Source organism: Pezoporus occidentalis, unplaced genomic scaffold, assembly GCF_034315485.1.
Source record: "Pezoporus occidentalis ecotype Australia unplaced genomic scaffold, CSIRO_AGI_Poc_V1 ctg36, whole genome shotgun sequence".
NCBI lineage: Eukaryota > Metazoa > Chordata > Aves > Psittaciformes > Psittacidae > Pezoporus > Pezoporus occidentalis.
This window is the reverse complement of record NW_026915591.1, coordinates 282,419-296,480: the sequence shown is the minus strand read 5'-3', so window position 1 is coordinate 296,480 and position 14,062 is coordinate 282,419. Positions and strand designations below refer to the sequence as shown.

Here is a 14,062-nt window from a genome sequence, read left to right as displayed (position 1 = left end):
TAGTCTTTTCCTAAGTTTGTGCATTCTTCCCCTTAATCTCAAAATAACTTAAAACCCAAACAAAAACCTCCACACAATAAGAAACAAGCAGGTTAAGCAGAGTTTTAAACCATGTAATGGAAGGCACACTTTGACTTTCCAGATATTGATGAATGTGCATCTAACCCTTGTGCTCAAGGAGGGACCTGTATTGATGGTGTTAATGCATTTGAGTGTATATGTCCACAACAGTGGATTGGAGCAACATGTCAGCTTGGTAAGTAATTGCCTTCTAAAGTTTTGAAGACAACTGAAGATAATTCCTAAATAATTATTACTAAATAATTAATAACTCTGGAAGCATTTCTGACTTTTTTTCACTGAAAAAAAAAATGGAAGATGTGCTTTGCTACTCTATTGTAGCTCTGCATTAGTAGATTGAAAAGCCAGAAGTTTCAAGTGAACCTGTAACTGTTTAAGCCCCAACTTAAGCTTACTTACAATAATTTTTCTAGAATGCCTGATAACTTTCCTGTTTCAAAATACTACATTGGTGATGGTAGCTCCTGCTTCATGGTGGCAAAACAGTGACTATAAGCTTATGGAGGCAAGGAAGGGATTTGCCCTGACTAACATAATACCTTTTTGAGGTTTGGCCAAAGGAAAAGTAAAACAACATGCATGTGCTACTACAGACAAGTATGCATTAAAATTCTCTGGTATGTAAATGGTTTTATTGCCCTACCTATGTATAATATGAGCTTCTGATGCTTGGACTGCATGGGAACTTTGCTTGGTGCTGTGGTAATCTGTTTCTGGGTTTGTTCTTTATTCTCTTCTTTATCTTCTTTCACAGATGCTAATGAGTGTGAAGGGAAACCCTGTGTTAATGCTTATTCTTGCAAAAATCTCATTGGTGGATATTACTGTGACTGCATTCCAGGATGGACAGGAGTAAATTGTCATATCAGTTAGTATTTTTTTTAGTATATATGTTGACCATAGGGTGCCTAATTCTTTACAAAAGGGTATTATGATGAACATAGCACACATACTTATACAAGAGAAAAATACCTGTTGGCAGGGTTGTTTTTTTTTTTAACTTCCAGCAATGTAAATTAAAAATACTGCTTGAAAATTTATTTGGAAGTGCACTTGGTATGAACTTAAATATGCACACACATAACTATTAATATCTCCCTACTCACCCTTGATTCTGAAAGGTGTCATATACTGATTCAATTTAAAATACTTTTTAGTTAAAATGCTAGATATGAAATTAGCTGATAGCACTTAATTAGATTTCTGTTAGTGTAATAGAAATGTCATATGGAAAACATATCTTTGTATTATGTTTTTTTTTAAATAAGAAATCTAAGACATCAAGTATCCTTGCTTTCCTTTGAAACATCTAGAAAAATCCTTCCTGAAAATCATTTGTTCCCCATTTTTATGCTAGAGATGTACTTTACAGCTTAGTGTTCCAGTGTGAATTCTAATGCCTTGCATATTTTATCCATAGATATTAATGACTGTCATGGACAATGTCAACATGGAGGGACTTGTAAGGTAACTTTTGTTTATTTCATGCCATGTTGAAAATTAATCTTGTTCTAGTTATGAAATCTATAGTTTGGAATTGCAGGTTGGTTAAATAAGGCTTAATATAAAAGTATAGTATTCTAGCAGCCTTCCAGTATCTGAGGGGCCTGTAAGGATGCTGGGGAGGGACTCTTCTTTATGGACTGTAGTGATAGGACATGCGGTAACAGGTAAAAACTTAAACAGGGGAAGTTTAGATTGGAACTGTTGGAACAAGCCTAGAGGAGGGCCATGAGGATGATCAGGGGACTGGAGCACCTTCCGTATGAAGACAGGCTGAGAAAGTTGGGGCTGTTCAGCCTGGAGAAGAGAAGGCTGCGTGGAGACCTCATAGCAGCCTTCCAGTATCTGAAGGGGGGCTATAGGGATGCTGGAGAGGGACTCTTCATTAGAGACTGTAGTGATAGGACAAGGGGTGGCAGGTTAAAACTTAAACAGGGGAAGTTTAGATTGGATATAAGGAAGAAGTTCTTTACTGTAAGGGTGGTGAGGCACTGGAATGGGTTGCCCAAGGAAGTCGTGAATGCTCCATCCCTGGTGGTGTTCAAGGCCAGGTTAGACAGAGCCTTGAGTGACATGGTTTAGTGTGAGGTGTCCCTGCCCATGGCAGGGAGGTTGGAACTAGATGATCTTAAGGTCCTTTCCAACCCTAACTATTCTGTGATTTGCAGACTCTTGCACCATTTCAGAAAATAATTTTGTGGTGCTCTTGCTGTTCACAAATCCAGAATATAGAAATAACTTCACTTCCTGTGTGCAGGTTTTATCGATAAACATATCTTTCTACATTTTCTTTTTTCTCCCCCCTCTGTGAAGGATGAAGTGAATGGTTACCATTGCTTATGCCCTCGTGGTTTCACAGGAAAAAACTGTGAGATGGAAACCAATGAGTGTGAAAGCAATCCATGCCAAAATGGAGGCCGTTGCAAAGACCTGGTGGATGGATTCAGTTGCCTGTGTTCACAGGGCTTTTCAGGAGTCTTCTGTGAGGTGAGGGCAGTGGTGAAATTACTGCAATACTTCTCATGGATTGAATTCTTTAGAGAAACATATCAGCAGGTTTAAATGGGAGTAACCCAAGGCTAAGGCATTACTAACTAATGTAGCTGTTACTTGATACTCTGAATTAGTAAATTTGTTGTGCAGTGCTGTCATAGTAGCTGTAACACTTGATTTTGCAGCCTGACAAAGTGCAAGTTGTTGCATATACGTGTTGGCACTCCTAAATGTTTAAGACTGCAAGTATTGCTTAAGCTTGAAACTTTTACCTTTGCAGTTTTCAGGACCTGTGGTTTTCTGCTCCACTAGAATGCTTTAGGTCTTCATCCTAATAACTCTGAAGTGTATAATTGAATTACTTTCCAAGTAATCCTACTGCTGTTGGTAAGAGCATCCACATAATTAAAAGCAGGCAGATATGCGAGTATCAGCTCTCAGATCTTTCTTTTTGAGATCATTTTGAGAAACATGTAGTTCTAGTGCTTAAATAAGATATGAAATACTAAAGTGCTAGAGATAATTCTAGTTCTTCCTAGGGAGAACATTAGACTTTTCAATGCAAAGTTATATTGCACAAAATGTGTACTTTCTGGCTTTCACTGATAGCAAAATTCTTCTAAGTATTATGGCTTGCAAGACAGACATCAAGTGGAGACACTGGGTTGGAGTTTTGTTGGATTTCTTCCAAAGTTTTTCATGGAGGACATTGGAATGACCTCTCTTAAATGATGAAGTAATTTTATTCTATATTTGTATTATTAAAGGAACAATGCCCTCCTTTTATTCAAAATTAAAAAGGGTTGCAGATACTGACCAGCGTAATAAAACTGGTACGGTACCTAAAAGCTCATGTACCATTACATAAAGATCATAGCTTGAGTGTTCTACTCTTGGCTGATTCATACCATACCACGTAATTAAAGTTTTAGCAAATCTTTTTGAATAATAGGGGGCAGTTGGCTGCTTGCCTTGTGCTTGCCTTGTGCGTTGCAGGAAATGTCTACCATTGATTCCAGATGCTAAAGTACCAGCTACTTTGCATTGCAAAGGGGAAATTTACACTAATGGAAGGAAACAAATGGAGGCATCTGATGGAGGAGATCTGAGACTCTTTCTCAGACCTTAGCTATTTTGTGTAGCTTTCTTTGAATGTCCACATGAAAACATAAAATAGCCATGTAAAAATCTTTCTATTGCAGCTGGAATTGTACATGCTGCTCTCAGTTAAAAACACTATTTGTGTTCCTTCTGCTTTAATTAGCTTTGGATGTTTAATGTATTTAGCTAAGAACTACTAAAAGTAGTGAGCAAATCCACCACTGGACTTAGCTTTCTCAACCTTACAGACATAAAATTATCATAACAGATGTGAAGTAGGAAAAAATTACTTGAGGAGAAAAGGCAATCCTTAAGAATAACAACTTGGAGGAAAGATACTGTGATGTAACTATATCCCTTTTGGGGCCGCTTTGTGGATTTTGAGGCCAGTTTAAGGCGTCACCAGTCAGTGATCTTGTATGTCAGTCTAAGATGTAGAGAAGCAGGATTGTTTTGCTATTTGTCTGTTTTAAGGGTGATGAAAGCTAGGTTTGAATTTTAATTTTTGAATCAGATGGTAAGAAGTATTCAAAATATACCTAGTATTTCTGTGTGTAAATTGGTATGATGATAGTATTTGTAAGAATAAGGCCCCTGAGCAGCTTGGTCTAACTAGAGCTGCTTTGAGCAGGAGGTTGGAAGTAGTTGACCTCTAGAGGTCCCTTCCAAGCTATGTGGTTCTATAATAAATTCTATGTATTACTTGAGGTGGAAAGAGAAGTTGCTGTGGAGAACAGGGTTTATTGTTTGGTAGGATTTTTGAGTTCTCTGTATTTTAAGTGTGTTGTAGACCCAAAGTTGACAAGTGCATTTCTATTTAACTTGCATTATAGCACTTAGTATGTAGGTGTGAAGGACGGAGAAGTGACTTGTAATGATCCAGAATCGTCACAGTAAGATGTCTTTTCATGGCTTGTTCTTTGCTAAGTTATTGCAAATGTGCTTATTCAGCCTCCTGCAAAGGAATGTTGTCTTAGGAGTGTCAGAAATGCTCTATATTAGGATTGACTAAAGTAGCCTGAAATTTCTCAGCTGCAGGATGGAATGTAACCTATATGATTCATAAACCTTAAAACTTGAGGTTCCTTGTACATTAGCTTCATCTGCATCTCTGGTGCACAGATAATGCTGCTTGCTCCTGGGAAATGAAGCAGCTGGTGCTAACTGTGGCCTCTCTTACAGATGGATATTGATTTCTGTGAACCTAACCCTTGCCAGAATGGGGCTAAATGCTATGATCTGGGAGGAGATTATTACTGTGCCTGCCCTGATGACTATGATGGAAAGAATTGTTCTCATCTCAAGGACCACTGCAAGAACAATTCTTGTAAAGGTACCTGCTGTTTTCCAGAAATGCTTAATGCAGAAACATTTTTATTGTACTCACTTGGACTTTGTGGAAGTGAGGCAGCCACAAGAAATGCTTGTAGCCATCCTAAGTTTTAAAGAGGTAGAGGTAACTTAAACTTGAACATAGCTTTTAAATTGTGATTAGTTCTAATTTTTGGTTGACATTTTAAAAAGTAAAGACTGAATGGTGATACAGATTAATAGTCTGATGTACTTCTCATTCTTAGTAATAGACAGCTGTACAATAGAAGTCTTCACTAATGCTACCCAAGAAGGAATCCGTTTCATCTCATCTAATGTTTGTGGGCCTCATGGACGGTGTATTAGTCAGCCAGGAGGGAATTTTACTTGTGCCTGTGAAAGAGGCTTTACTGGAATATACTGTCATGAAAGTAAGTAAGAATTTCTTTTAGATTACTTTGTTGCTTTAAAACTCTTTTTTGTTATGAAGCTTTACAAGCTTGAAACATCAAGGCTTTAAAAAATTTGTGTAGAGCATTGTTTCAGTTGTACTGCTTGAAATCTGCTTTTTTTTTTCCTGGTAACAGATGTCTCATCTCTGTAGTGGTATATACTTCCTCTGTGAAGGAAAACTGGTTTTAGTCCAACTTGAATGCAAATGTGTCTGTACCCATTACCTTTATGTACAGTCTTAAGAGAAGCCATGGATTTTTCCAATATGGGAGTGATGCAGAAGGGACAGACACATTAACAGCACAGCTTAGGAGCATGTGTAGTGCTGTTCAGGTATTTTTTTGAACACCTGGATACTTTTGCCAGGTAAACTTAATGCTTTTGGTTCAACTTGATATGTGAAAGAAAATAAGTCTAGAAACCTTACCAGGCTTGAAAACAGATGTTTGAGTTGTTGTAATGGAGGTACAAATGGAGTATAACTTTGCTCCTTTTCCTAGAGACACAAGTGTGTATAACTCCTGTAGGTAGGTGAAGACAGGCTATGAGCAATAATTGTTGATTTTGTCATAGATATCAACGATTGTCTTGGAAAACCTTGCAAGAATGGTGGGACATGCATCGATGAAGTTGATTCATTTAGGTGTTTCTGCTCAAGTGGCTGGGAAGGGGAGTTGTGTGACACGAGTGAGTACTGCTAAATATAACAGGGTCAAATATTAACAGTTTTGCTGTAAGTTAGTGATGGTTGGCACATGAGTAATAATAATGAGATAGTCTGTAATTGCAGAACAGAGAAACTACCCAGTGTTTTCAGAAGACTCTGGGGTAGCAGCTCTAAAAGTCCTTTAAGTGGAATGTAACCTGATTCTTGGTTTTAGTACAAGAGATCTCAGGAGGAGAGAATTGCTTTTTTTTTTCCTGAGAAGCAAAAGTGAATATACCCTGTTAGGGGTCAACTCATACTGCCTTTATTGCTTCAAGGATATACACTTTTTAGTACTTCCTGTACATAAAAGTTTGTCCCTTACCCAAACTACTCATACATAGTAGTTTCTAAACTTGAAAAGTTTTTTTGCTTTAAGCCAGTTCAAGCTATAATGTGCTCTCACCTTATTGAAGGAATTTATAATCTTCATATCTATTTCTTTATTAAGAAAATAATAGCTGAAGCCTGATTTTTTTTTACTCTATATCATAAGTCGGTGTTTTGTAGTCTGGGTTCTGTGGAAGCAGGTGTTTACTCTTGCTGCCCTGGCTTGAGACATATTGGGCCTCAGCTGACAGAGAAGTGTACTAGGCCAGTTCATGGTTACCTCTGAGGAAACTGCAGTTGTTTTTTTTTCTACTCTGAATGAAGCTGCTTCTAAAACATGACCACAAGGACTTGCTGAGATGTATTACAGGACATGTACTGATAAGATATGAACTGAAGACTGAGAAGCTTTTGGCAGGTGTCACTGTCAAAAGAGCTTTTTGTGTGGTCTAGATGAAGTTTGGCTTGGAAAAAATGTTCTACCTATTAAAATGTTTGTCTCAAGTAAGGAGAACTTTCTCTAAAATCCATGTATGTGTTTAATGCATGCATATGATTAATATGTATACACATATATATGTGTATATAGATGGTTAAGCTATCTAACAGCATTTTCTCTGTGTGTGTTAGAAATAAAGCAGGACAGGGAGACTTAATTGCCTCATGTGGATGTCCTGGGTTGGGGCTCCTTTTCCAGGATATTGTGGTCCCTATTAGAAAGTTTTCTCTGAAGTGCAGAATATGGCCCTTTGCAAAAATAAATCTGCACTGGTGCTCTACTAAGAAGCTGCAGTGAATAACACTTTTTCTCCTAAGCTGTCAAAGAATCTCTCATAATTCATGTTGTTGTGTATTAAATCAGAGGTTTTTTTCCTTGCTTATATAAAGATAACCCCATTAACAATTAGGAATGTTCTTCCTAAAGAGTATACAATGTATTGTCTTTATAAATGAGTATTTTTATATTTTTCTCATGGCCTTGGCTAGGCTGGATCATTTAATTTGAATAACTCTTTTTATAGATTTCAATGACTGTTCTCCTAACCCGTGTCACAACGGTGGCCGATGCATTGATTTAGTAAACGACTTCTATTGTGAGTGTAAGAATGACTGGAAAGGCAAAACTTGCCATTCACGTAAGTGTTCTTTACTTTGATATTTAGTTTAGCCAAAGATTTGTTTTCTTTCTTCTCATGAGACGAGTTCCTGAAATTTAAAATAAAACAATTGCACTGAAATAATAGGCATATTTTCATTACCTCTTTCAGTTTCCCAGCAACAAAATGGAACATTTAAGAAATCTATTCCTTCATATAGTGAAAGCGTTACAAGAGATGCCTTAGATGTGATACAGCAAGTGGAACTCTGCATTTCTAGTTCTGTTGCATTTAAATATGAAAAGTAATTTTGCGATTAACATGTACCTGGTCTTAAAATTCAGCAACACTAATGGAAATTGAAACTGCTTTGTTGTGATGTATAGGTGACTACCAGTGTGATGCCAATACTTGTAGCAATGGTGGAACATGCTATGATGATGGAGATACATTCCGCTGTTCATGTCCTCCAGAATGGATAGGAAGCACCTGCAACACTGGTAAGCTTTTAAAATTTTCTACAGGTAAAGGCAGAAGAAGTAGAGAAGTGTTTAAATAATGCCTGTTTTGTAAATAGGCATATTGTTCTAGCTGTTCCAGTTGGCTGGTGACTGAGGTTTAGAGTAATTTCTTCCACTCACCAGAGGTGGTACTGATTTTAGGAAACTGTTCTCTTCAGGCTGTTTACAGGGTCTTTTACTATCTTCTAAGCAGATTTGGAACACCTGTGTCTTCTGTTAGTCTTTAGATACCATGTGTAAAAGTTTTCTTAGGAACTTAGTCTCCTGCTTTGCTTGAAGGTTCATAATGTGAATAAGTTTGTGACTGAGAAGCTTATGTGCAGGCAGACTTGGGAGAAAGGAAATAAAGTGGTTCTTGCGGACTTCCAGGGTTACTGCTTGCTCTAGGGAGCTACTCTTGATCTTTTGGGGCTTTGAATGTAGTCTCCATGATACATTTTTCTGAATATGAAACTTCCATCAGGACCAACAAGTTGGATGAAGGTAACTTAATAGGGATACTAAAGAGATTTTTAGATACAATTGCAACATTCAATCAAAATCTGAACTTTAACTCACTGCTAAAGTAAGAATGTAGCAGTATTTGGGGAATGTTTAGACAGATGGGGAAAAATTAGATAATATCTTTTATGAAACTTCATGGTTCAATTAAACAATTGAGTTGAAATGATGGTGGAGGTGAGAGGTGTGATGTAAGAATTTATGGAGTCTTTGAATCATCTTGTAAGTCTTGCACTGTTGACTTAAATGCTGTTCAGGGCTGTGATATTAACATATCTAGATGATAAATACCATTTATTTTCTGTGTTAAATAGAGATTTTTTTTCCTCCTTTCAAAGCTAAAAACAGCAGCTGTATTCCAAACCCTTGTATGAATGGTGGAACATGTGTTGGCAGTGGAGATTCCTTTTCTTGCATCTGTAAAGAAGGATGGGAAGGACGTACATGCACACAGAGTAAGGGTTTTCTCCTTTCTTCCCCTGAATTCCCCTGTGCTATTAGGAGTGTCTGGCACAGAGCTGTTAACTGAAACAAAGCAAGTTTATACTGTTCACATGCCAAAATATCTGAATCATTCAGGGTGGGAGGTAGGTAAAGATGATGATGTTCACGTAATGAATGAACAACTTGTCATGATTTTTTTTTTGTACCTAGTCTGTGCCAAAATAAAACTTTCAGCCTTTCTACAGAAATACAAATTTTTGGAAATATGCAGAGTGAAAAAAACAAGCCCTTATAGAAATACTAATTTTAATGATGAAAACTGTGTAGGAAGGCAGGCAGTAGTGTATATTCCATCATTTTCTGAATTTAGAAATTAATTACTTTGACATACTAATCCAATTAGCTGGTTAGGTGGAGTAAAGCTTGCAACTTCTATTACTGTTGGGGAATTTTTTTGTTTTTTTTGGGGGCTGTGGTTTTGTTTGTGTTTTTTTTCTCATTGTGTAACATAAAGCAGGAGTGGGGAAGTCTAAATTTGAGCTCTGTTTTTGCTCTAAATCTATTGTGAAATTACTGTTGTATTGACGTATGCCCTAGTTATCTGTTTTAAAGCTGACGAGTGCTAAGTATAAATGCTAGCAATGAATTTGGAGCAGTTTATGATGGGAAAGATTTGTTTAAGAAATCTGGCTAGTTCCACATACATTATGTATAAAGTGCCAAAGCAGTAGTAGTTCTTTAGAAAGCTTTTAGAGCCTGGTTGAATTACCCACTACCAATGCAACCAGTACCTTTTTTTTATTTCTGTTATGTTGCCATCATGCTGCCTATCAAGATTGTGCTGTTGATATATCAAAATACACTGAAGTTGTGAAGTCAGGCATTTGTCAGTCTATTCATAAATGTTAAGGTCTGTTAGGTCTAATTGAACTTTCTTGGCAAGTGTGGAAGAAAATGTTTATTTCTATATTGGTCTTCTTTGCTTCCCTGAGCTATAATATAATATATTAGACAACAAATATGCCACTAGTTATATTAGCTTGTATTATTTTTTTATAGATACCAATGACTGCAACCCCCATCCATGGTAAGTATGCAAACTTCAGTTCTGTACCTACTGTGAAAATAAAAGTGAGCACTGTAATACGGATTCCCATTCCAGATGAGAACTCTGTCCAAAAATAATTGAAGCCAACCTGTGTAAAAGTCTTAAAACATATTTTTTTTTGCCATGCCTTATCTATTCCTTGGCAGAAAAAAAAGACGACAAAACAATCCTACTTGATTCGTGTGAAAAGGAAAAAGTATTTAGTGCTGTCTTTGTGCCAGAGTAAATTACTGTGATATGAAATGAATGAGACTTGTGAACATCTCAAGCACCTGCATCTTGGTTTTAGAATAAAAAATAATAAATTAAAACCTGTTAGTTTAAATAATTTTAGATAATATAAAAATGTCCTGCTAGATCAAATCTTATGTATAAATATGTTAAAACCAAAATTTTCTGGAGTATGCAATGGGAGTATTTCAGAAGTTGATATTACAGTTGTAGGGGAAAAATGTGGATGAAGAGAACCAGCTACCTTATCTTTCTCTATCATCCATTTTGATGCAGTAACCTGTACTTCATATATTAAAGAAAACCAGCCTTGCATAAGCTTAGGCTTTTTCCATATTCACTTTACAGTGAGGTTTTATCTCCTTGAGTTCTGTTAATACACTTCCCCTCGCCATGCATGCACTTTTATAGGATGTTGCTGTTCTAACAGGTAACTAAGGCATATTGTTTATCTAATATTATGCTTTCTTTATTGATGGGAATAGACCATCCCCCTGAACAGCACCAGAAGGTTTAATTAACAAAGCTTTAATTAGAGACCAATGAAACAATGTAGAAGGCTTATTAAGTAGGCTTATATTCTGAATTAGCAAGGACTTTTTAATTCTGTGTTCTTGAATGGTGAGAAAGTACACGAAGAGGGACAACAGAAATTTGCATTTAAACACGCCACATGAGAACTGTCATTTTTGCTCATCTTTAGATGACTGAATCTACTCTGTGAATGCTTTGTGTAATAATAGGTTTGTTACTTTTACAGTTACAATGGAGGCATCTGTGTTGATGGTGTGAATTGGTTTCGATGTGAATGTGCACCTGGGTTTGCTGGCCCTGACTGCAGAATTAGTAAGTACCTGTGTGGGTAAAGACCTCAAAGGCTGTACTATTCTGATGCACAAATCGGAAAGAACACCCTGTGACCCTTTTTGCACTAAGTTGGCTAAATTCTAAATATCGAAGCAGAACCCACCTGCCAGTCAGCCAGGTACTGATACTTGTGAATAATGGCAGGTTATTTTCCTTTCTTCATGTCACTAAATGAAACTGAAATGAGTTGCTTAAAAAGCTTGGATTTTGCTGGATTTTGTTTGACAATTCCAAATGTTCTGGGGTACTGACTTCATAGAAGCTTAATTAAGTTTTAAGTATTCTTCTTGATAAGCAACTTATTAAAGAAGTTGAAGAAGAATATGGCCAGGTGTCCTGTTTAACATCAGAAACTGAAATACACTGAGACACCTCAAATGAAAACAAAAATATCAGGAGTGTTCTGCTGGCATATGAATAACGGAGCAGGGTGTGGTGAAGGTCCGTCAAAGCTATAAAATCTGTTACACTTCTGAAGGAGGCTAGAATAGAACCAAATGCCCTTCCACAACCATTTGGTATTTTGTGTTGCTGACATGGGTGACAGTTGCACTACATTTATCATGTTCGCTTTCTAAGTCCAGTCCTTTAAACACAGAAGATGAACTGATACTGTGCATCAGTCAAGAACTGGTGTTTTAAACAGTTTTTGAGGGACTAGATGGGCCTTCATTTACAATAGAAGGAAGCCTTTCAAAAGATGCTTTGCAAGGGAATGGTTGTGGTTGAAAATGAAGTAGTTGGTGCCGGTGGCTCACAACTTGACAGGTTGATTTCTGTTGCCTTTGTTGGTAAACTGTTGCATAAATTACTATTGGTCACTTCCTCAGGATAACAACACATTGCTGTGCATTTGAATGAACTCTGCTTCCTTGCCTCTTTCAATAGATTGCTATGCCCAAATCTCTGAATCTTTGCATATTGTTTGTTTGTTTTAGGCTTTTGTGCTAACTGTATGTATTAATCTACTCGCTATTTCATGGTTATTAAGAAAAAGTAACATCAAATGTCTGTTACAAACTCAACTATTACTTCTTCCTTATGGTGAACAGTGTAAGAGTCGCTTCTTTTGAGCATTTTTGAGCCAATTCATTGTTCAGTTCTTGCATTGTGATAACTTCCTGAAAGCATGCGCTTTTCTAAGAAGCCTGAATGTCTTGAGATTGGTGCCAGAACAAGATGTGGGACTTAATTTCTGTAGCTGAATGTGGAGAAGACATTGGCACCTTCAATTGTCCAATACCTCTGCTGTGACATGAGTCAGCATATGACTGCTGCTTTGATCACCAGAACCTCACTTAGGGTGCAGTTATGAGAAATCTGTTGGGTTACTGCTGAAATGGTAGAACTATCCAATTAGGGGATTAATTCTAAAGCTTAACTGCCTTTTGCTTATTAAGAAAGCAGGTATTTACCAGATTATATCTTGGTAAATGTTTAATTACGATGTTCTATGCCCTTTCCATTGAGTTTTACCTACTTTCTGTCTAGATATTGATGAATGCCAGTCTTCGCCTTGTGGATATGGTGCCACTTGTATAGATGAAATAAATGGATACCGATGCACTTGTCCTCCTGGAAGAATTGGTCCTAGGTGCCAAGAAGGTATTCCTATATCTACTATCAATCTTTAACCCCAAACCCAGTAGGGTACAATACAGCCAGTGCAGAGTTTACATACAGTAGTCTGATGTGGAAGAAACAGTAGCTAGTATTTTTATTTTATTTAAATTTGTATAGCTTCAGTAACTCATAGTGGTGAAGTGTCTGAATGAGTGTCTGTTCCCTTTTGGATTTTTTTTGTCCTAGTGATTGGAATTGGAAAGCCATGCTGGCTTAAGGGAATGACATTTCCCCATGGCAGCAGGTGGGATCAAGAATGCAACAACTGCCACTGTTTGGATGGCCGTATTGACTGCACCAAGGTAGGTGTTTTGACCAATTTTCTTAAATCCTTCTGGCTGAAACAAGCTTAGTGTTCTTCATGCGCAAGTTCATTGGTGTGTCCCAAACTGCCTTTAAGAAAAAATCTAATGACTTCCTGTAAAAAATACTTGTGGGATTGTCTCTAATCATAAGCTACTGTCCTACTCTCTACCTGCTAGAACAAGCTGTCTAAAAGCAGAAAGGCACTTTTGCAGAAAAGGAAGTATGAACTCGAATTGAATAGTGATCTTTGAAAGGATAACGAATGACTCTGCTAAATCTTTGCAAACACAGTTTTAGAGCTCCTAATTTTGTGAAACATTAGTTCCAAGATAAAGAACATGTAGGCAGAAAAGTTGTTTCAGCAGGTAATAGTTGCCTTTTTGTATTATGCTTCAGAAGGTTTATGAATTGACAAATGGCAACTTTTGTGTATTTATTCTTTAGTGTATTTATTATAAACTGTATCCTGGTGGTTGTGACTTAGGAAAAATCAGACTAGCCTAAATGCCGATTGAACGTGTTAATGTGTGCTCTAAGCCTTTCAGCTCTCCTGAGATAGGCTTCCTCAGTGGATTTGTGGTACCTGTGCAGCTTTATATCGCAGATGCAGAGAGACAAAATCAGTAAGACAAGTTGTAAGGCTAAGTGGGTGGCTCCAGATGAGCAGAAATAGCACTTGAAACCCTGTCTCACACGACAGTCTCCCACATTTCACTGGAAGCACCAGTTTAAAAACCTCTGGGTCCTATTATTATTCTATCCAGCCTTAATCTTACTTTGTTTAGCTAGGTGGGCACTGTAGGTAAAGTTATAACTCTTGCAGTTAGTCATTTAGAAACACTATTTTAGACCCTTTGTGGTGTTGTGATTTCAAGTTTGAGATATC

At 37.2% G+C, this 14,062-nt stretch overlaps 1 protein-coding gene across 2 annotated transcripts in view; it reads left to right on the top strand.

Annotated features, from left to right (window-relative positions):
- JAG2 (jagged canonical Notch ligand 2) overlaps positions 1–14,062 on the top strand; it is a 67,948-nt gene that overhangs the window by 46,607 nt on the left and 7,279 nt on the right. The window contains exons 9-22 of one of the 2 annotated variants that reach the window (XM_062630689.1): positions 143–256; positions 836–949; positions 1,502–1,548; positions 2,398–2,571; positions 4,861–5,011; positions 5,256–5,420; positions 6,016–6,129; positions 7,501–7,614; positions 7,962–8,075; positions 8,936–9,052; positions 10,101–10,128; positions 11,141–11,226; positions 12,739–12,852; positions 13,057–13,172. In XM_062630689.1, coding sequence (XP_062486673.1) covers positions 143–256; positions 836–949; positions 1,502–1,548; positions 2,398–2,571; positions 4,861–5,011; positions 5,256–5,420; positions 6,016–6,129; positions 7,501–7,614; positions 7,962–8,075; positions 8,936–9,052; positions 10,101–10,128; positions 11,141–11,226; positions 12,739–12,852; positions 13,057–13,172 — 1,568 coding nt within the window. The remainder of the gene's footprint in view (positions 1–142; positions 257–835; positions 950–1,501; positions 1,549–2,397; positions 2,572–4,860; positions 5,012–5,255; positions 5,421–6,015; positions 6,130–7,500; positions 7,615–7,961; positions 8,076–8,935; positions 9,053–10,100; positions 10,129–11,140; positions 11,227–12,738; positions 12,853–13,056; positions 13,173–14,062) is intronic. The other variant, XM_062630690.1, reaches the window with a different exon arrangement.